Consider the following 15,088-nt stretch of genomic DNA (forward strand, 5'->3'; position numbering starts at 1 on the left):
GGTTTTTTTTTTTTTTTTTTTTTTTTCCTGCCTCACCACAAAATTTGGTAATAAAAGTGATCTACCCCATTCAACTTTCAAGTTTGGCTACAAAATGAAATGTTTCATTTTTAAAATTTTTGAGCAAAAAGTAGAAAAATTTTAAATGTAATCCAAAATCCCAATGTTCATTCCCATCTCACATGTAAAAGCATGAAAAATTCTCTGCAGTTTCTTTCCATATTAATAAACAGGGTTGTTTAGGAGGGGAAAAAACTGAAATAGCTTTTGCAGAATCAAAGCATGAAAAATAGTTCCTTACCACTCCTCATCTGCTCCACCTCACAGAAATGTGTTCCCGTGGGAGTGTGGATAAACGCATGGACGTGTTTAGCTCCATTCTGAAAAGGAGGAGAAAATTTTTTCTAGTAAAATTTCAACATATGCCATAAAGCTAGCTCTTTAATTGAATCGGGAGCATAAATGAGAGATAACCTTTTCAAAACGCTTCCAAGGGACTTCCTCAATGTAGACATGAGCTCGGGTGGCATGGTGAAAAGAAGAGAGGAAATGCTCACAGATATTCAAAGCAAACGTTTCTATGCTTTTAATCTGTAAAAGAAACAAAATGCTAGTGATAAGAAATACTTGACCCACTAAAAAATAATTTAAACATTCAGGGATTCTCTCTCTCCCCCCCTCTCTCTCTCCCTCTCCCTCTCTCCCTCTCTCTCTCTCTCTCTCTCTCTCTTTAAAGTGCACTTAAGAATAAGAGAAGCATAAAATTGGAAAGAAATTCAATAGATAAGTTTTCCATGAGGGTTCCCAAGGTTAGTCCATAAATTGCCATCACTAGGTGAGACTAGCCTGTTTTTAAAAAGAATTGTGTTTTACAAGAAAAGGTGAACAAGAGTTGATGAGCAAAAAGTAACCCCAGATTCTTCTCACAGTGACCTTCATCATAATCAACATCGACAACCTTGCGCTCCATAACACTTCGATCTCTTTAGGAGCTTTGCAAATGGGCCTCCCTTTCCCAAGACAATGTTAATGAAGAGCCATGTCACCATTCTTGGTCTGTGAGCAGGCCTCGTATTGATTCTCCCTGGCTCTCCACTCTCAGAAGGCAACTCTCCTTTCTCACAGATTCTCCACCTTAAATTCTAGGCACTAGGCCTAGCTATTGTAGGAGGAACTGCGCCTGCCTAGCAAGCACAAGGTCCTGAGTTTGATTCCCGGTACCAGAAAAAAAATTCTAGGCAATTAGTTTGAGGTCCTAGCACAATCTATGAATTAATTAATAATGGCTCTGCCTATAATTAAGGTGGACTATTTGTACAGGTTTTTCCAACATACTTCTGTTTTACATTGTTGTCCCAACATAATTATTAATAACATCCTATTCTACGCTCAAAAGAATCGTGATTTGGATAAGAAATTGTATGATCACTCTATCAATAATGAATGAACTTAAATTGTTTTTAACATTCAGGTCTATTCACTCATGTTTCTTCAACTTTTCACACAGAACAGGATACCCAGCCAACTGTCGTACCTGGCTCTCTTCTATATCATAAGACAGTCCTATTTTCAACTAGTTTTTTAAGAGAGCGCTTTATTTTTCCATACCTGTCAGTTTGCTGGACCATTCTGATTAATAAGATAAAAACTCAAGGTAGAAATAAGCCTTGCAGAAATTACATTGCAATTAGTTTGTTCATTTACTGGGCTGTGAATGTGGATTTCATGTTTTTAAAAATGAATTTTCCAATCTATATATCTTGCCTTTTTAGAATTCTTAGTAAATAAAAAACTTAGCAATCATCTTGATTGACCCAGAGCTCTTCTAGAAAACCAACACAGCTTTATTCATTCTTAAAAAAAAAAAAAAAAGAGAGGTCAAACTGCTAAAAAGTCAGGTTCTATCAGATATAAGCAGTTATAAAAAATCAATTAACCACCACATATGGACATAAATGGCAAGGAAGTTGAGGAGGCTAAGAAGGCGTTAAAATTTGGAAAAAATAATTTAAGAATAAAAAGATTACTGACATTTAGAAATTTGAAGAAAGGAGCTAAAGGTGTAGGGAAGGTGTGATGCATAGGGGAAGAACAAAAAGGGAAAAGAAAAAAATGTGAGAGAATGAAAAGATGCAAATAAAGTGTTTGTAGATGGGGAGGGGAGGAGGGGGTGAAGGGAGGGCAGAGGTAAGGGGAAAAAATGAGAATCAAGACTTGCCATGTAAAGGTACATGATCCCAACAATGAATGTAACTGTACTGTATCCCTAAATGTACCAATAAACTCAATAAAAAAAAAAAATCAATTAACCACCACATATGGACATAAATGGCAAGGAAGTTGAGGAGGCTAAGAAGGCGTTAAAATTTGGAAAAAATAATTTAAGAATAAAAAGATTACTGACATTTAGAAATTTGAAGAAAGGAGCTAAAGGTGTAGGGAAGGTGTGATGCATAGGGGAAGAACAAAAAGGGAAAAGAAAAAAATGTGAGAGAATGAAAAGATGCAAATAAAGTGTTTGTAGATGGGGAGGGGAGGAGGGGGTGAAGGGAGGGCAGAGGTAAGGGGAAAAAATGAGAATCAAGACTTGCCATGTAGAGGTACATGATCCCAACAATGAATGTAACTGTACTGTATCCCTAAAATGTACCAATAAACTCAATAAAATTTTTTTTAAAAAAAAGAAAAAAAAGAAATGTATCCGGTACTCAAGATTTTCTTCTGTAATAACAACAGGAAGAAAAATGGTATTTTCTATTATGAATGTACACATTCTAACACAAAAATAAATGATAGGACTCAAAGAAATACATGGCACACGTTAGATTTTACTCTGAAATCTTTCAGAACCTTGATTTGTTTATGATCCTAATTAGCAATACCATCCTAATTTACCCAATATTATTCTTGGCCTGAAAGATTGATGAAAGGAGACTAAAAATATGATTGTAAAAGAAAAGCAAAAGCAAGCTTTCTATGAAAGCCTGAGAATTTGAGGGTAGAATGGAAATTTTTAAAAATAGCTTAAGTAGGTTAAAAGGTAATGGGACCTTAAGATAAGCAGGTACTACGCCCACGCTATTAGCAAATTCTGCATCAAGAAAGGCAACGTGTAAGAAAAATGATACATACCCCTTTGAACTTTGCCAAGACATGAACTGTATTCTTGATGGTGTCTGTAGGGATGATGTCTGAATTATCTCCATGCAGGTAATCTTTTTTGGAACCCAGAGTAAGTTGCACTGATGTTGCCACCTCTTTAATACTGTGGTATTTTCCACATCGTTGGATACAGAGAACTTTTACCATATCCTTCCCATAGCCAGTTCGGACAAACTCCACTTCAGCATTCTGTAACAAAAACATAATCATCTTCTAAAAGAAGGCTAAATAAAAGCAAAAGGCCAACCAAAATTTCTTTAAGCTTTCATTTTATAGTGCATATCCTACAAAAGATGAGACCCAAAGTGTATAAAAGCAATATCACATCCTATCTCTGAAGAATGGAAACTTGTATAGAAAAAAGAAAATCCCAGGAAGCAAATGAAATACAGTAGACTGTCCTGAAGACAGATAGGTCGGTGGCTTTTGTAATAACAGTAATGCATGGTAATAATAGAATTCCCAGGACCTCTTGAATATGTTACCTGGAAATAATTCTGTATACTTTTATGTAGAAAGTAATATTCTGAAGAAAATACCTCTTAATAGAAAGAATTTTTAAATTGTTTTTTCTGTTTGCAAGCAGAAAGAAGAGTAATTGGTAAGAGGGTCCAGATTACTCTTAGGAGTTACAGAGCCAGGGTCATCTCGCTGCAAAGAGTGCTATGCTTTTAGTGAAGAGACACTTCTAAGAGCCTGCTGACTGGCTCATTAGAAGTCTTGTTCGACACTGAATCCTAAGCCAGTGAACACATCCATCTCTCCCAGCAAATCCACAAGATTCATCACTCGATTTTATTGGTGTTTAAGAGAGGAAGGACAAAAACTATTATCTTATTTAGCGTGGAAATTGGTCATTAAAATGGTAATGAAAGAAGATAACAAAAATGAAAGTAAATAAAAAACAGCAGACAGGGAGAGTCTGGAAGGGAGACAAGAAACCTCACCTGTAAATCACACTTAGGTTGCTCAGCTATACCAAGGGCTGTTTGCACATAAACTCACCAGGTCCTCTGAGAGGAACTGAAAAATACCAGTGAACATCGGAAAAGACTGCTACTTCTTTGGTTAGTTGATGAGAGGCCATTTCAAATCGTAAGGATAGGGCTGCACACTATCATAGACCATTTAAAATTTACTGGGGTTTGAGGCGTCTGAACTCAGGGCCACAGTGGAATATGACCAGGTCCAAATTCTGCCTTGGTACTTTGGTGGCTTGTGGAAAGGAATTCAATGTCTCGGGGCCTCATGTCCACAACTGCACCTCTGCCCCTAGGGTGGCTGGTGAATGTGAAAGGCCTGGTTCAGCTCCAAGTATCTGGTGACACGGAGAGGTCAATCCCAGCACCCATGCCCAGGTTCTCCCTCTTATCTGAATGTGAAAGTGGCAGCTGTAGCAGAGAGGACGTTGCTAGAGTGCACTGGTTTGGAGGAGGACAGCAGTAGGAGGAAGACCCCAGAGTGTCTTGAAGCCATGAAGGACTCTACCTCAGGGAGGAAGGTCTTTGGCTGTTTGGGGCCCCTGGATGGTACAGACAAAGGTCTCTGAGATCACTTATCACCTTCAATCTGCAGCAAGACTCAACACCTGTGACTTCTCAGCCCCAACCTCTACTACTAAATACCCAAGCTGGTGAAAGCGACTAGTGTCTGTGTAGTGTAGAAAGAGATCACAACATAACCACCCCTCATGTCCCTGCTCAACTCTCCAGCTTCTTATCTATTCTCTTATGACTTCAGACTCTTTTTAGCCATCTTGTGTTAATTGTGATCACCCAGGCTCTTTATGCTTTCCCTGTCTGTAAGCCTTTGAATTTACTAATTCTTCTTTCTAGAACACTTTTTTCTAACTACACAACCACCAACTTCTCCACCTGACTAATTTCTTGTAGTTATGCTTCTGATGTCTGAGCTAGTCCTTCAAACTTGGAGTAGATGCCCTTTTTATGTGCTTTCAAAATACTTGTTATCGCCTTAGAATCATTATCAAATTGTATTGCAATTTCCTCTTCATGTATATGATTCATTCCAAAACACTAAACTATGAAAGCCGGAACAAGTTCTATCTTAGTCACCATAGCAACTTCAGCATTCAGCAAAGTGCCTAGGACATAAATAGATACTTGATAAATGTGTCGTGAATGAATGGATGGTGCTAAACACCTCCACTGCTTGTGTGGTGACATGGAATAGTTAATGAAAACACACAAAAAAGATTGCAATAGAGGAAAAGCTGCTTCAGCTCAGACCCTAATAGGGAATTTCCTCTTCCGGGGAAAGTGAAAATAAGAATTTATGCCTTCTGATCACAGGTCCAGCTGGCTAGAGAATAGAAGCCAGGAAGGGCAGAAGCGAGCACAGAGACAGTCAGCAATGCAAAGGGTTCACATTGCTAATCAGACAGCACTTCAGTACAGCCAGCCAGCCCAGGGAAGAGATTATTAGAGACAAGAGAAAGGTCTGCGCTCTTGAGCAAGATAATGATGACACCAGGCAAATCTGTGCCCTAGAGGACAGCTTGAGGGATTCAGTTTGCAGAGCAATGAGCTGGAACAAAACGGACCTATAACATGTGATTGAAAATATGATGATTTTTTAAAATATTTATTACAGTAAAAGACATTTTCCTAACTCCCCCTTGTTTTCATTCATCCCATGGTTCTTGACACTTTCGGAAGCAAATGTCTTTAGGTGGGCTCTCGCCGCTGCCTTCATGTTCTGAATTGGCTCAGAATGTTTACTTTTCATGGTCATTTTGACTTTGGGGAAAAACCAGAGGTCACGCACTGCCAGATCCGGTGAAGAAAGTGGATGAGAACACACCATCATGTTTTAACTAGCTGTCCTCTCCATTGGATGTCACTCAGCAGCAGCATTCGCAGTATTTTAATCACTTTTTATAAAGAGGATTTCTAGAACTGCCTCCAAAAGTGGCAGGATAACGAGACAAGTGAGCTCATAAGGGAGGGGGAATATTTTGACAGAGATTAATGGCAGTGTGTTTCTTACTGTATGTAATTAATGTTTAAATTTTTAAATATTTATCATATTTTTCAATCCCCCACTTTAATTGAGATCGGGACAGTCTGGTGTGGGGGGCCCAGAGAGTTCTGAAAAGAGACCTGACATCAGATCATGGCCTGGACAAGAACTGAAGCTATTATCCCCTAGTCCTGCAGAGAAGTCAGACGTGGGTATAGAAACCACATTGTCTAAAACATGGGCAATACGTCCGAGATAGCTGTGCAGTCAACACAAAAGTTGCTCTCATCTGGAAGGTGGCCCATGGGCTGAGAGGGGGCCCTGGGGCTCTGCAGTCAGGCAGCCCAGGTGGAATCCTTGTTCTGCTGCTGATTAGCAGAAGACACGATTTTATCTGTAAAATGAGAATAAGCAGTGTCCACCTCTCGGGACTGATTTGTGGAGTACATAAGAAAAAACAAAAAGCACTTAGAAGAGTGTGTGGCAAATAGAATGTGCTCAGTACATGTGAGTTATAATTATCATGGGTAAATAACAATTATATGTCAAATTTTGCATTAAAGAATCCTTGTAGTTATTGATCGTGCACACTGAAACAGAGCTAGTATGGGTTGCTGTTACAGTCAGTTCTACTCTTGCCTTCCTACCTTCAGGGACATTGGCCTAATTTAAATTCTTATGACCACTGATACCCATATCTTTGATTGTCCCTCCTCAGGCTTGTGTGGCTTGAGGAAACAAATTTACAAAAGAAAACTCAATTTCCTAGAGTAAGTCTCTGCACAAAATATCAGCAGAAATAAATATTTACCTGTGTGTACACAAGAAAAATTCTTTCTTACACTTGCCTTGAAATATAAAGGGATGGAGAAATGTTACATTTCTACAAAGTAGCGTTGGAGAGAATGAAGGGATCTTAAATGCCTCATCGGTTTTCAGTTCTACTGTGTGATGGCAAGTATTTGCTTCATTCCAGGCCATACTGAAAGTGACTAAGTTGTCACAACTGTTTTTGAGGGCTTTTAATCGGGAGTGTGTTAACCACCGGTGCATGGATTTTAGGCAGAAGTACGTACTTTATGAAGTTGTAACTAAAACCTAGTACATTTGCAGGGTATGTGGCAAACTTTTCGGGGGAGTGAGTACATAGATTTCATACATTCCTAACGGGGTATACAGAGAGTGACTCAAAGGTTTAACAACTGCTGCTCTGTGTAGGTGGAGTTACAATTGTTAGGGTCACTCTGGGCGACTTGACTTGGCCATGGTCTGACCACCAACCATAGGACAGAGGGAGGTGAGTGTAACACCTAAATTACAAGCCTGTGTTAAAAGACAAAGGGCCTAAGAAACAGTGCTTTAACCCCCTCCCATTGTAGCCATAGCCCTGACCTTTGTTCTAACCGTGGTTTAGGAATGTAAGGAAATCTTGTACTGTTTGAAGTCCGGATCCGAATTAACCTGTAAGGTAGTAGTTCTAAACATAGAGACCCCAAGTTAATTGTCAAGCTAATTGTCAAACTGTTCGCTCATCCGGAATGTCTTGGTGATCTTTGAAACATCCTATAGGTGGTATCTGTTACTTACCAATATGTGACTGCCGAGTATGTGACTGCTGACCACCAGCTCAAGTCAGCAGACCTTTGTCCCCTGCCTGCAAGCCTAAAATGTTAACCTCCCTTTTTACCTCCCTATAAAAGGACCTCAGCCCCTGAGCTGGCACTTCTCTGAGCCAGCTACTTGGTTCCGAGAGCGCCGTCTGGCCAGACTAATAAAGGTCTGTTTACCATCTAGCCTGGTGTGTTTCTTCCTGGGTTTCTCGTTCCTCCGTCAAGCTCCCGGAGCCTTGTTGGGCTATAGGACCCAACATCGTGGAGGCCTTTTTGGCTGTTCATGCTCCACGGAGTGGAAGTGAGACTGCGTCTTACAGGGAGGACAGTCGTTCTCAGCGTGAAGCCTCTGAAGAGCACAGGTCCCCAGCTCAGACTGCCTGCACCAGCTGTGAGCTCCAGGCCCTGTGTGAGTTCCTTAAGCTTTCAATCCCTTTCTTTTTTGAACCATAAAATAGGATAATGATGTCACCTAGTAAGGGTCAGTGAGTGTCAGCTATGATCAGTATCTGGCCTCTCAGTTTGACCAGAAATAGCAATTGGAACATTTTGGTATCAATTCCATCTCTAAATATGGGGAGGCAGACTTGTTTCACTTTTTGGTAAAGATTGAGACTCCTACGCTATAAAGGCACACATTGATTTCTGACGTGATATCAAACCTTGTCCATGTTTTCATTGAATCTTTGCTGCCTATATATGCCAAGAGAATATCTTTATCTACAGCTAATATTCCTCTCCACCCCTGTGTCTTCTTTCTAGCTTCTGTGCCTTTTGCATGTTTCCTTTTAAGACTGATGTTCTCATACTTGTACTCATACACTAGATTCTAAGTGAATTTGCCCATTCTCTACATGAGGACCACGGCAAAAAAAAAAAAAAAGTATATTTTTCTAGCCATTGGCCGGGATCTTATTTCAAGTATCTCTGAGATTTTAGCCGCCTGTAAGTGTCCATCGATCTACCTGGAATGCCGTCTCCCTGCCCTCTCGTCTCATCCCACAGTGAACTCCTCCGCAAAGCAGGGCTCTTTCCTCTCAACTTCCGGTGCACTTCAGTGAACAGGTACTAGCTGTGGAGGTCACTTTCTCCCTTAGTATTCTGATTTGTGTGCAGATCTTGCTATATTCCCAGTACAATATCTTGAAGACAGGATTAAATCATCTTTGTATTCCTCGGAGCACCTAACAGAGCTTTGTACTGTTGTAAATTATTCATCTAGGAAGGCGCCTCCTCGTTTGCAGATATTTTCAGAAAATTTAGGTCATGTTTATTTTAGCAGGAAGAACATTGTTTTCAGCTCTAAATCACCCCAGCGACTCAGCCTCAGGTTCACATTTTCAAGTTCCGGGATGAGGTGGACAATGTGGGAAGAGACCGCTACCGCTGTTTCCTTACTACACTCTGTATTCCTTACAGAGACTGGCACAGGGGAGAGAAACAAGGTTTGTTCATGTCACTTGTGAGCTGCAATTACCCTCAGAAAATAAGAACCCCCATGAAACTACCCATGAACCACCCATTCTATATAATTAAATGTTATCAGAAGCTGTAAGAGTATGGCACAATTTCCAACTGTTTAACTTTGAACACACACTTTTTTTTTCTTTTCTTTTTTTTTTCTGCACAGAATCCCTTCATATTAGCCTTTTCCAGTACTTAACGATGAATTTGGGTCTGGAATGTTTGACTGTTCATTAAGTGGGTATTCATATAAGCAGATTTTAATTAGAACAGAACTATTGGGAAAATATTAGGCAAGATAATGGGACATTTGTAAAGTTGAATTTTAAAATGACTAGAACAGTCTCTCCAGTCTTACAAGAGCTTCTGTAAAGATCATTTCCACCCTCCATATTAAAGAGGACTACCACAATGGAGCTGTGGCTGGTTCAGACCCATCCCACTTGCAAAAATATTACAATTTAGTTGCAGTGTTCCAGGACAAAAGGAAGAACAGTGCATGGAGGGCTCCTTCCCCAGAATATGCTGGAGAAGTTCTTTCCCTTCACTGTCAAGATTTCTCCTTTACCTGGATATTTTCTTGGGCATTTGTGAACAGAAAGATTTCAGTGAAAATGCTATAAATAAATATGAGAAAAATAAGTACTCCTACGAACAACTTAATACAACTTTGATGGATCTCAATAATGACAAGAATAAAAACAGGGAATGACAATGATAAAAAAGAACAGCGAATGATAATCTGAGAGGTAACTAAAGCATTTGTTTGTTTGCTTGTTTGGCTGCCTGGGATCTACTAAATGTTAGAAGAGAAAATATTAATATCCAGTAGAAAATGTCATATTAGTTTAACCTGTAAAGTGTCTTATTGTTATCAAGGGGGATGTGCATTATGTTCATAGAGTGACTCTAGAGGGATTTGCCAAGCAGATGTTCCCAGAGCAGCATAAAAACTCATCTGCATAATTACAGGAGAAAGAAAGGGTGTGTTACCTACTGAAGACTCCAATTACAAGTGCTCAGTTATTTTCATTTTTCTGCCTATGACCAAGGAAGAGAAATGCATCACTAAATGTCAGAAGGAAAGATAATTGTCTTTCTAGTCTCTCCACAGCTGAGACCCTGGAACAAAGCCCCCAGCGCCTCTAAAATGGGGAAGAAAATCCCCCAAGAAAACTAGTCAGAAGAAAATTTTATTGAAATGCATACATTGAAAGATGTCTGCTTCCGAATGTACAGTCTTGAAAAATAAAAACAATAGCAGCAACCACATATTGAGGACTTGATATATATCAGGAAATGTATACATATTATTTCCTCTAATCCTTTACAAGAGTCCTCTTGAGGTAGGTATTATTATCCAAGTTTGACGAAGAAAGACACTGGGGCAAGGTAATCTCCCAAGGTGACACATTGACCAGGTAATACAGACAGGATTACATCCCCACCCAGTACCTCCAGATGACTCTTTCCCATTGCACTGAAGTCATTGCAGCCCCTTTGATCTGCTTGACAAACCTCTTTAGAGTTACACTTGTTATGCAAAGAAAGAAAACACTGATCCCAACAGAAGGAGTAAACTGATCACAATACCAGGCACTGGCACTTATGTACCATTTAATTTCCCGTCCTCAAGGACCTACATTGTTTTATTTACTCCCCATTTTAAAATAAATTAGCTCAGAGCTGTTAATAAGCTGCCTAAAGTCACACAGGGACAGGCAGACTGGGCTAGTGGGAAGGGCCCTGGGAAAATGGGGCAGATGCTTGCCCAGCTCCAAGGCCCACCTCACAGGAACCACCCCTCTTTCTAACATAATGGTCATTTTTTAAATTTTAAATGGCAGAGAATTCCAAGCTCCAATGGATTCTGCATTTATGGTCGGCATTTCATGCTATACATAGAGGTTACATTGAAAGGTGGTTGCCCTCTGTGCCAGGATGAAATTTCAGCTTCATATCTTTATCTTGAGATAAAGAACTCAAAAAATCAGACCCCCTTGAATGTAAAGACCTAGTCCAAAACATGGGCATCTGAAATGAACAGACACTTCTCAGATGAAGAAGTAGAAATGCAAATAAAAATATGAAAAAATGCTCAACATGACTGATCATTCAAAAGATGCAAATGAAAACAACACTGAGATTCCATTTCACTCCAGAAAGAATGATTATTACCAAGATATCAACAAATAACAAATGTTGGCAGAGCTGTAGAGAAAAAGGAACTCTTCTCCACTGTGGAAATCAGTGTGGACTTTTCTCAAAAATTTAAACTAGAGGTTTCATTCCACCCAGCTATTCCCCTTCTTATTTTCCTGAAGCATTAAAAGCACCATGCCATAGCAATATGTCTATACACATTTTTGTAGCAGCACAATTTGGAATAGCTACATTTTGGAAACAGCCTAAATGCCTATCAACAGATGAATGGATAGAAGAGTGTTTTTTTTTTTAATACAACTCTGCCATGAAAAATGATAAACTTGAGACATTTCTAAGTAAATGGATGCACCTTGAGACCATACTCTTAAGTGAAATAAATCAAACATACATTTAAATAATGCATTGTTTCTCTGATGTGAAAAACCAAAAAGGTAAATAAGGACCAAAATGTATACTGGATATTTGGAAATAGGAAGAAAATGTTCAAATGGAAAGGGGAATACGGAAGGGAGATGGAAGAAAGGAATAAGGAAGAAAGAAAAAAGAATGGAAGGGAAAAAAGCAAATAAAGAGAGAAAGGGGTTGAAGGGAGGGGAGAGAACTGGGGGAAAAGAAGAATCAGGATGTGTTATACACAGGTACAAATTTGCGATGATGACTGTGATCATTATGTATTACTAAAGTGTACCAACAAAATTAATTTTAAAAAACATTAACACTTCCTAACTAGAAAAAAATAAAAGAAAACAAGTTATGCTTCATGCCTTTAGCAATAGGGCACTCGTTTGAGTTCAACATTGATTTTATCTGGATAAAGACCCTTGAAATCACAAGTAATATGGGCTTGTTTGTAGCTATTTACAACTGTGTCACTAAAGGACTGCTTTTAGTCTATCTGCAGGGAAAAGGAAATAACTTTGTCATGGAAAAAATGGAAACAAAGTGGGAAGGACTCGGCATCAAATGGCACCAGTTAGACACCAGGGCTGGGCACATGGGATCCCACTGTGCCCTGAGAGGTCTTTGTAGAGATTGTTGTTCGGAAAAGGAAGCTAAAGGTCTATGAAGACCACATGCTTAGCTGGTGAGAGGAGGGAGGAGCATGGAACCCAGGTCTTTTCACTGTAGATGCCTCCCTGACACAACCATTACAATGGGGTTTACCTACAGAATACCTGCTTTTGTTTATATTTGACTAGGTTTAATTCACTCTAAATTCCATAGAGCCCCACAGAGAAGTCACTGAAACCTCTTTCATCCAACCCATCACCTAGGGGGCAAGGGCTGTGGTATATCTGGAGACGAACAGTAACCCAGACAGTTACTTTCTGCCCTCGAAGAGATTGCTCCCTATAACAAACTCCTGTGGAGTATCAAATAGTCAATATTTCAGGCTTTTCAGACTGTCTGTAGGGTTTTTTGTTTCAATTACTCAACTCTGTCATTATAACTTAAAAAGTGGCAATATATAATCCATCAATGAATGGGTGTGGCTGAGTTCTAATAAAACTTTATTTACAAAAATCAGTGGTGGCCAGATTTGGCCCGCGGTGTTTACTGGTTTACTGACCACTACTCTCTGGAAAACTCAGAAAAGGAATCAACTAATTAGTAACACATGGTACTAATTATTCTAAGTGAGCTCGTACAATGAAACCTGAGGCAGATTGGGAGCGAGCAAGTTCCAGAAGGAACCAGAATTCTCAAAGCAACCTGGAGCATGCATTCAAAGTAAACAAATACAGATTTCCAGTCCTCGCTCACTATTCTACTCATGTTCTCCATTAACCGCATTTCACATAAGCAATTCCTTTCTCAATATTTACCTGTCTCATCTCTTTTTATCAAAATAATTCAAATTCTCTCCCTTTCCTCTCACAAGGACATCAACCCCTGCCTTCCATCTGTCACAGTCTAGATTTTACTCAGTCCTTCAATAGTCTTGCAAAAGTCTGAAAAAAATAAATCTGAATTTAAACAAATACATTTATGGTATGTAAATCATACTTCAAAAATAAATAAATAATACCAAGATAAATAAATAAAGCCCCCAGCCCTCCTCCTGGGAGTCCTCAAGTGTGACTGAACTTTTGATGAAACCCCACATAGCATAGGGTCTGCAAAAACCCAGCTTCATCCTAATCTCAAAAGATTTTCTGGTAACACTTCAAGGAACATGAACTTACAGAAAAATCTCAAGTCTAGCACAATAACAAGATATAATGAGAGAGAGTTGAAGAAATAATAGCAAAATCAATTCCACAAAGACTTTAGCTACTGAAATTGGATGCAAAATATAAAAATAACTTTTAATATTTTGACAAAAATAAAAGCTCGAGTGTATGGGCAAGAAACAAGAGATCATAAAAAGATCAAGTAAATGTGGAAAAAAAACAAAATTTCTACAAATGTACTAACGAATGGGTTAAGATACAGTTTAAGCATACAACTCAAGGAAGAATTAGTTACAGTATTTGAAAGATACAGATTAAGTAACAGGTGAAGACATGATTAGAAAACCATAAGATGGATACAGGTCAGGAATCAAGTACTTTTGCAGACAGATACACAAAGAGCTGGAATAAGTGAAAGAGGCTACAGTGTACAGTACCAGAAAGATATGATAAAGAGAACGGGGAAGAGGCGCTATTTGAAGAGTTCAAGACTGAAGTTTTCCAGAATTTCTGGGTGAATGAAAGCAAACCTTCAGCCATAAAATCAGAAGCCCATTACCAGGTGAAGAATTCCTTGTTGTAGGTGGCCACGTTACACGAAGTTTTTTTCTACTCTTTTAAGAAGTAATTGAGTTCCAAAAGAGCTATGGTACAGTATTTTCATACTTTTATACTAAGGTTTCAAAAGCAGTAATACCATGAAAAACATTCTGTCCCATTTGCATTTTATTCATTCACCAAATCTGTGAGTTCTTTCCATAACATTATTTTGTTGTTTTTAATAAAAATAGAAACACTCTTGAATCTCACCTGCAGGGTAACACTGAGATCTCTGGAGACCCTCAATGTGTCCTATGATGTTCTACACAATAGTGGCTGTCTGTATAAGGAAGATTGTTGACTGACAAACAGCATGATTGGGTCATAGGGATAGAAGATACAACTGAAAGTAAAATATGAAAGAAACCAACCTAACAGTCTTTCCAGACCTTGAAATAAAACTAGAGTTAGCACACACCATCCTAATGTAGATGTGCCCTGCTCTGCCTTACAGAAATGTAAGAATAATCACAACTCACACTTAAAGATCATCTACTATCACCAAGCACTCTGCTGAGAATGTAACAAGCAGAAGAAAAAAGGAATTGTTTTATATCATATTCAACAAACTGCCTTTAGCCTCTATAACTGAAACAGGTTGCTTATTTTCTCTAAATGCATCAATGAATACTATGCCTGCTGTGTTCCATTACTGCCAGTGTAATATCAAAAAGTTTCACAAGCTAAAAGAAATAAGTAAAATCAATTGTATTTCACTTTAACATAGAAATAGAAACTTCATACTACAAATTTGTCTTATTGTTTGGGGTTCTTGAAATCATTTTCCCAAATAGAAAGGGGAAAAAAACCTGTGTAAAACAAAATGATACCCATGAAGAAATGATAAGAGAAATGTTTCCTGGTTTAGTTAATTTGGTCTGCACCCTTGGGAAAGCAATGAAGCTACAAGATACCCACAGCCTGGGCCTC

General features: G+C 38.8%; 1 protein-coding gene across 1 annotated transcript in view; it reads right to left on the reverse strand.

Annotated features, from left to right (window-relative positions):
• The window catches only part of LOC104870928 (uricase), a 100,487-nt gene that overhangs the window by 17,493 nt on the left and 67,906 nt on the right, over positions 1–15,088 (reverse strand). Inside the window, exons 3-5 of the mRNA XM_033758169.1 lie at positions 3,133–3,351; positions 475–591; positions 302–380 (exon numbers count right to left, since the gene is read on the reverse strand). Coding sequence (XP_033614060.1) covers positions 302–380; positions 475–591; positions 3,133–3,351 — 415 coding nt within the window. The remainder of the gene's footprint in view (positions 1–301; positions 381–474; positions 592–3,132; positions 3,352–15,088) is intronic.

Source organism: Fukomys damarensis, unplaced genomic scaffold, assembly GCF_012274545.1.
Source record: "Fukomys damarensis isolate Sample0158 unplaced genomic scaffold, DMR_v1.0_HiC HiC_scaffold_33, whole genome shotgun sequence".
Lineage (NCBI taxonomy): Eukaryota > Metazoa > Chordata > Mammalia > Rodentia > Bathyergidae > Fukomys > Fukomys damarensis.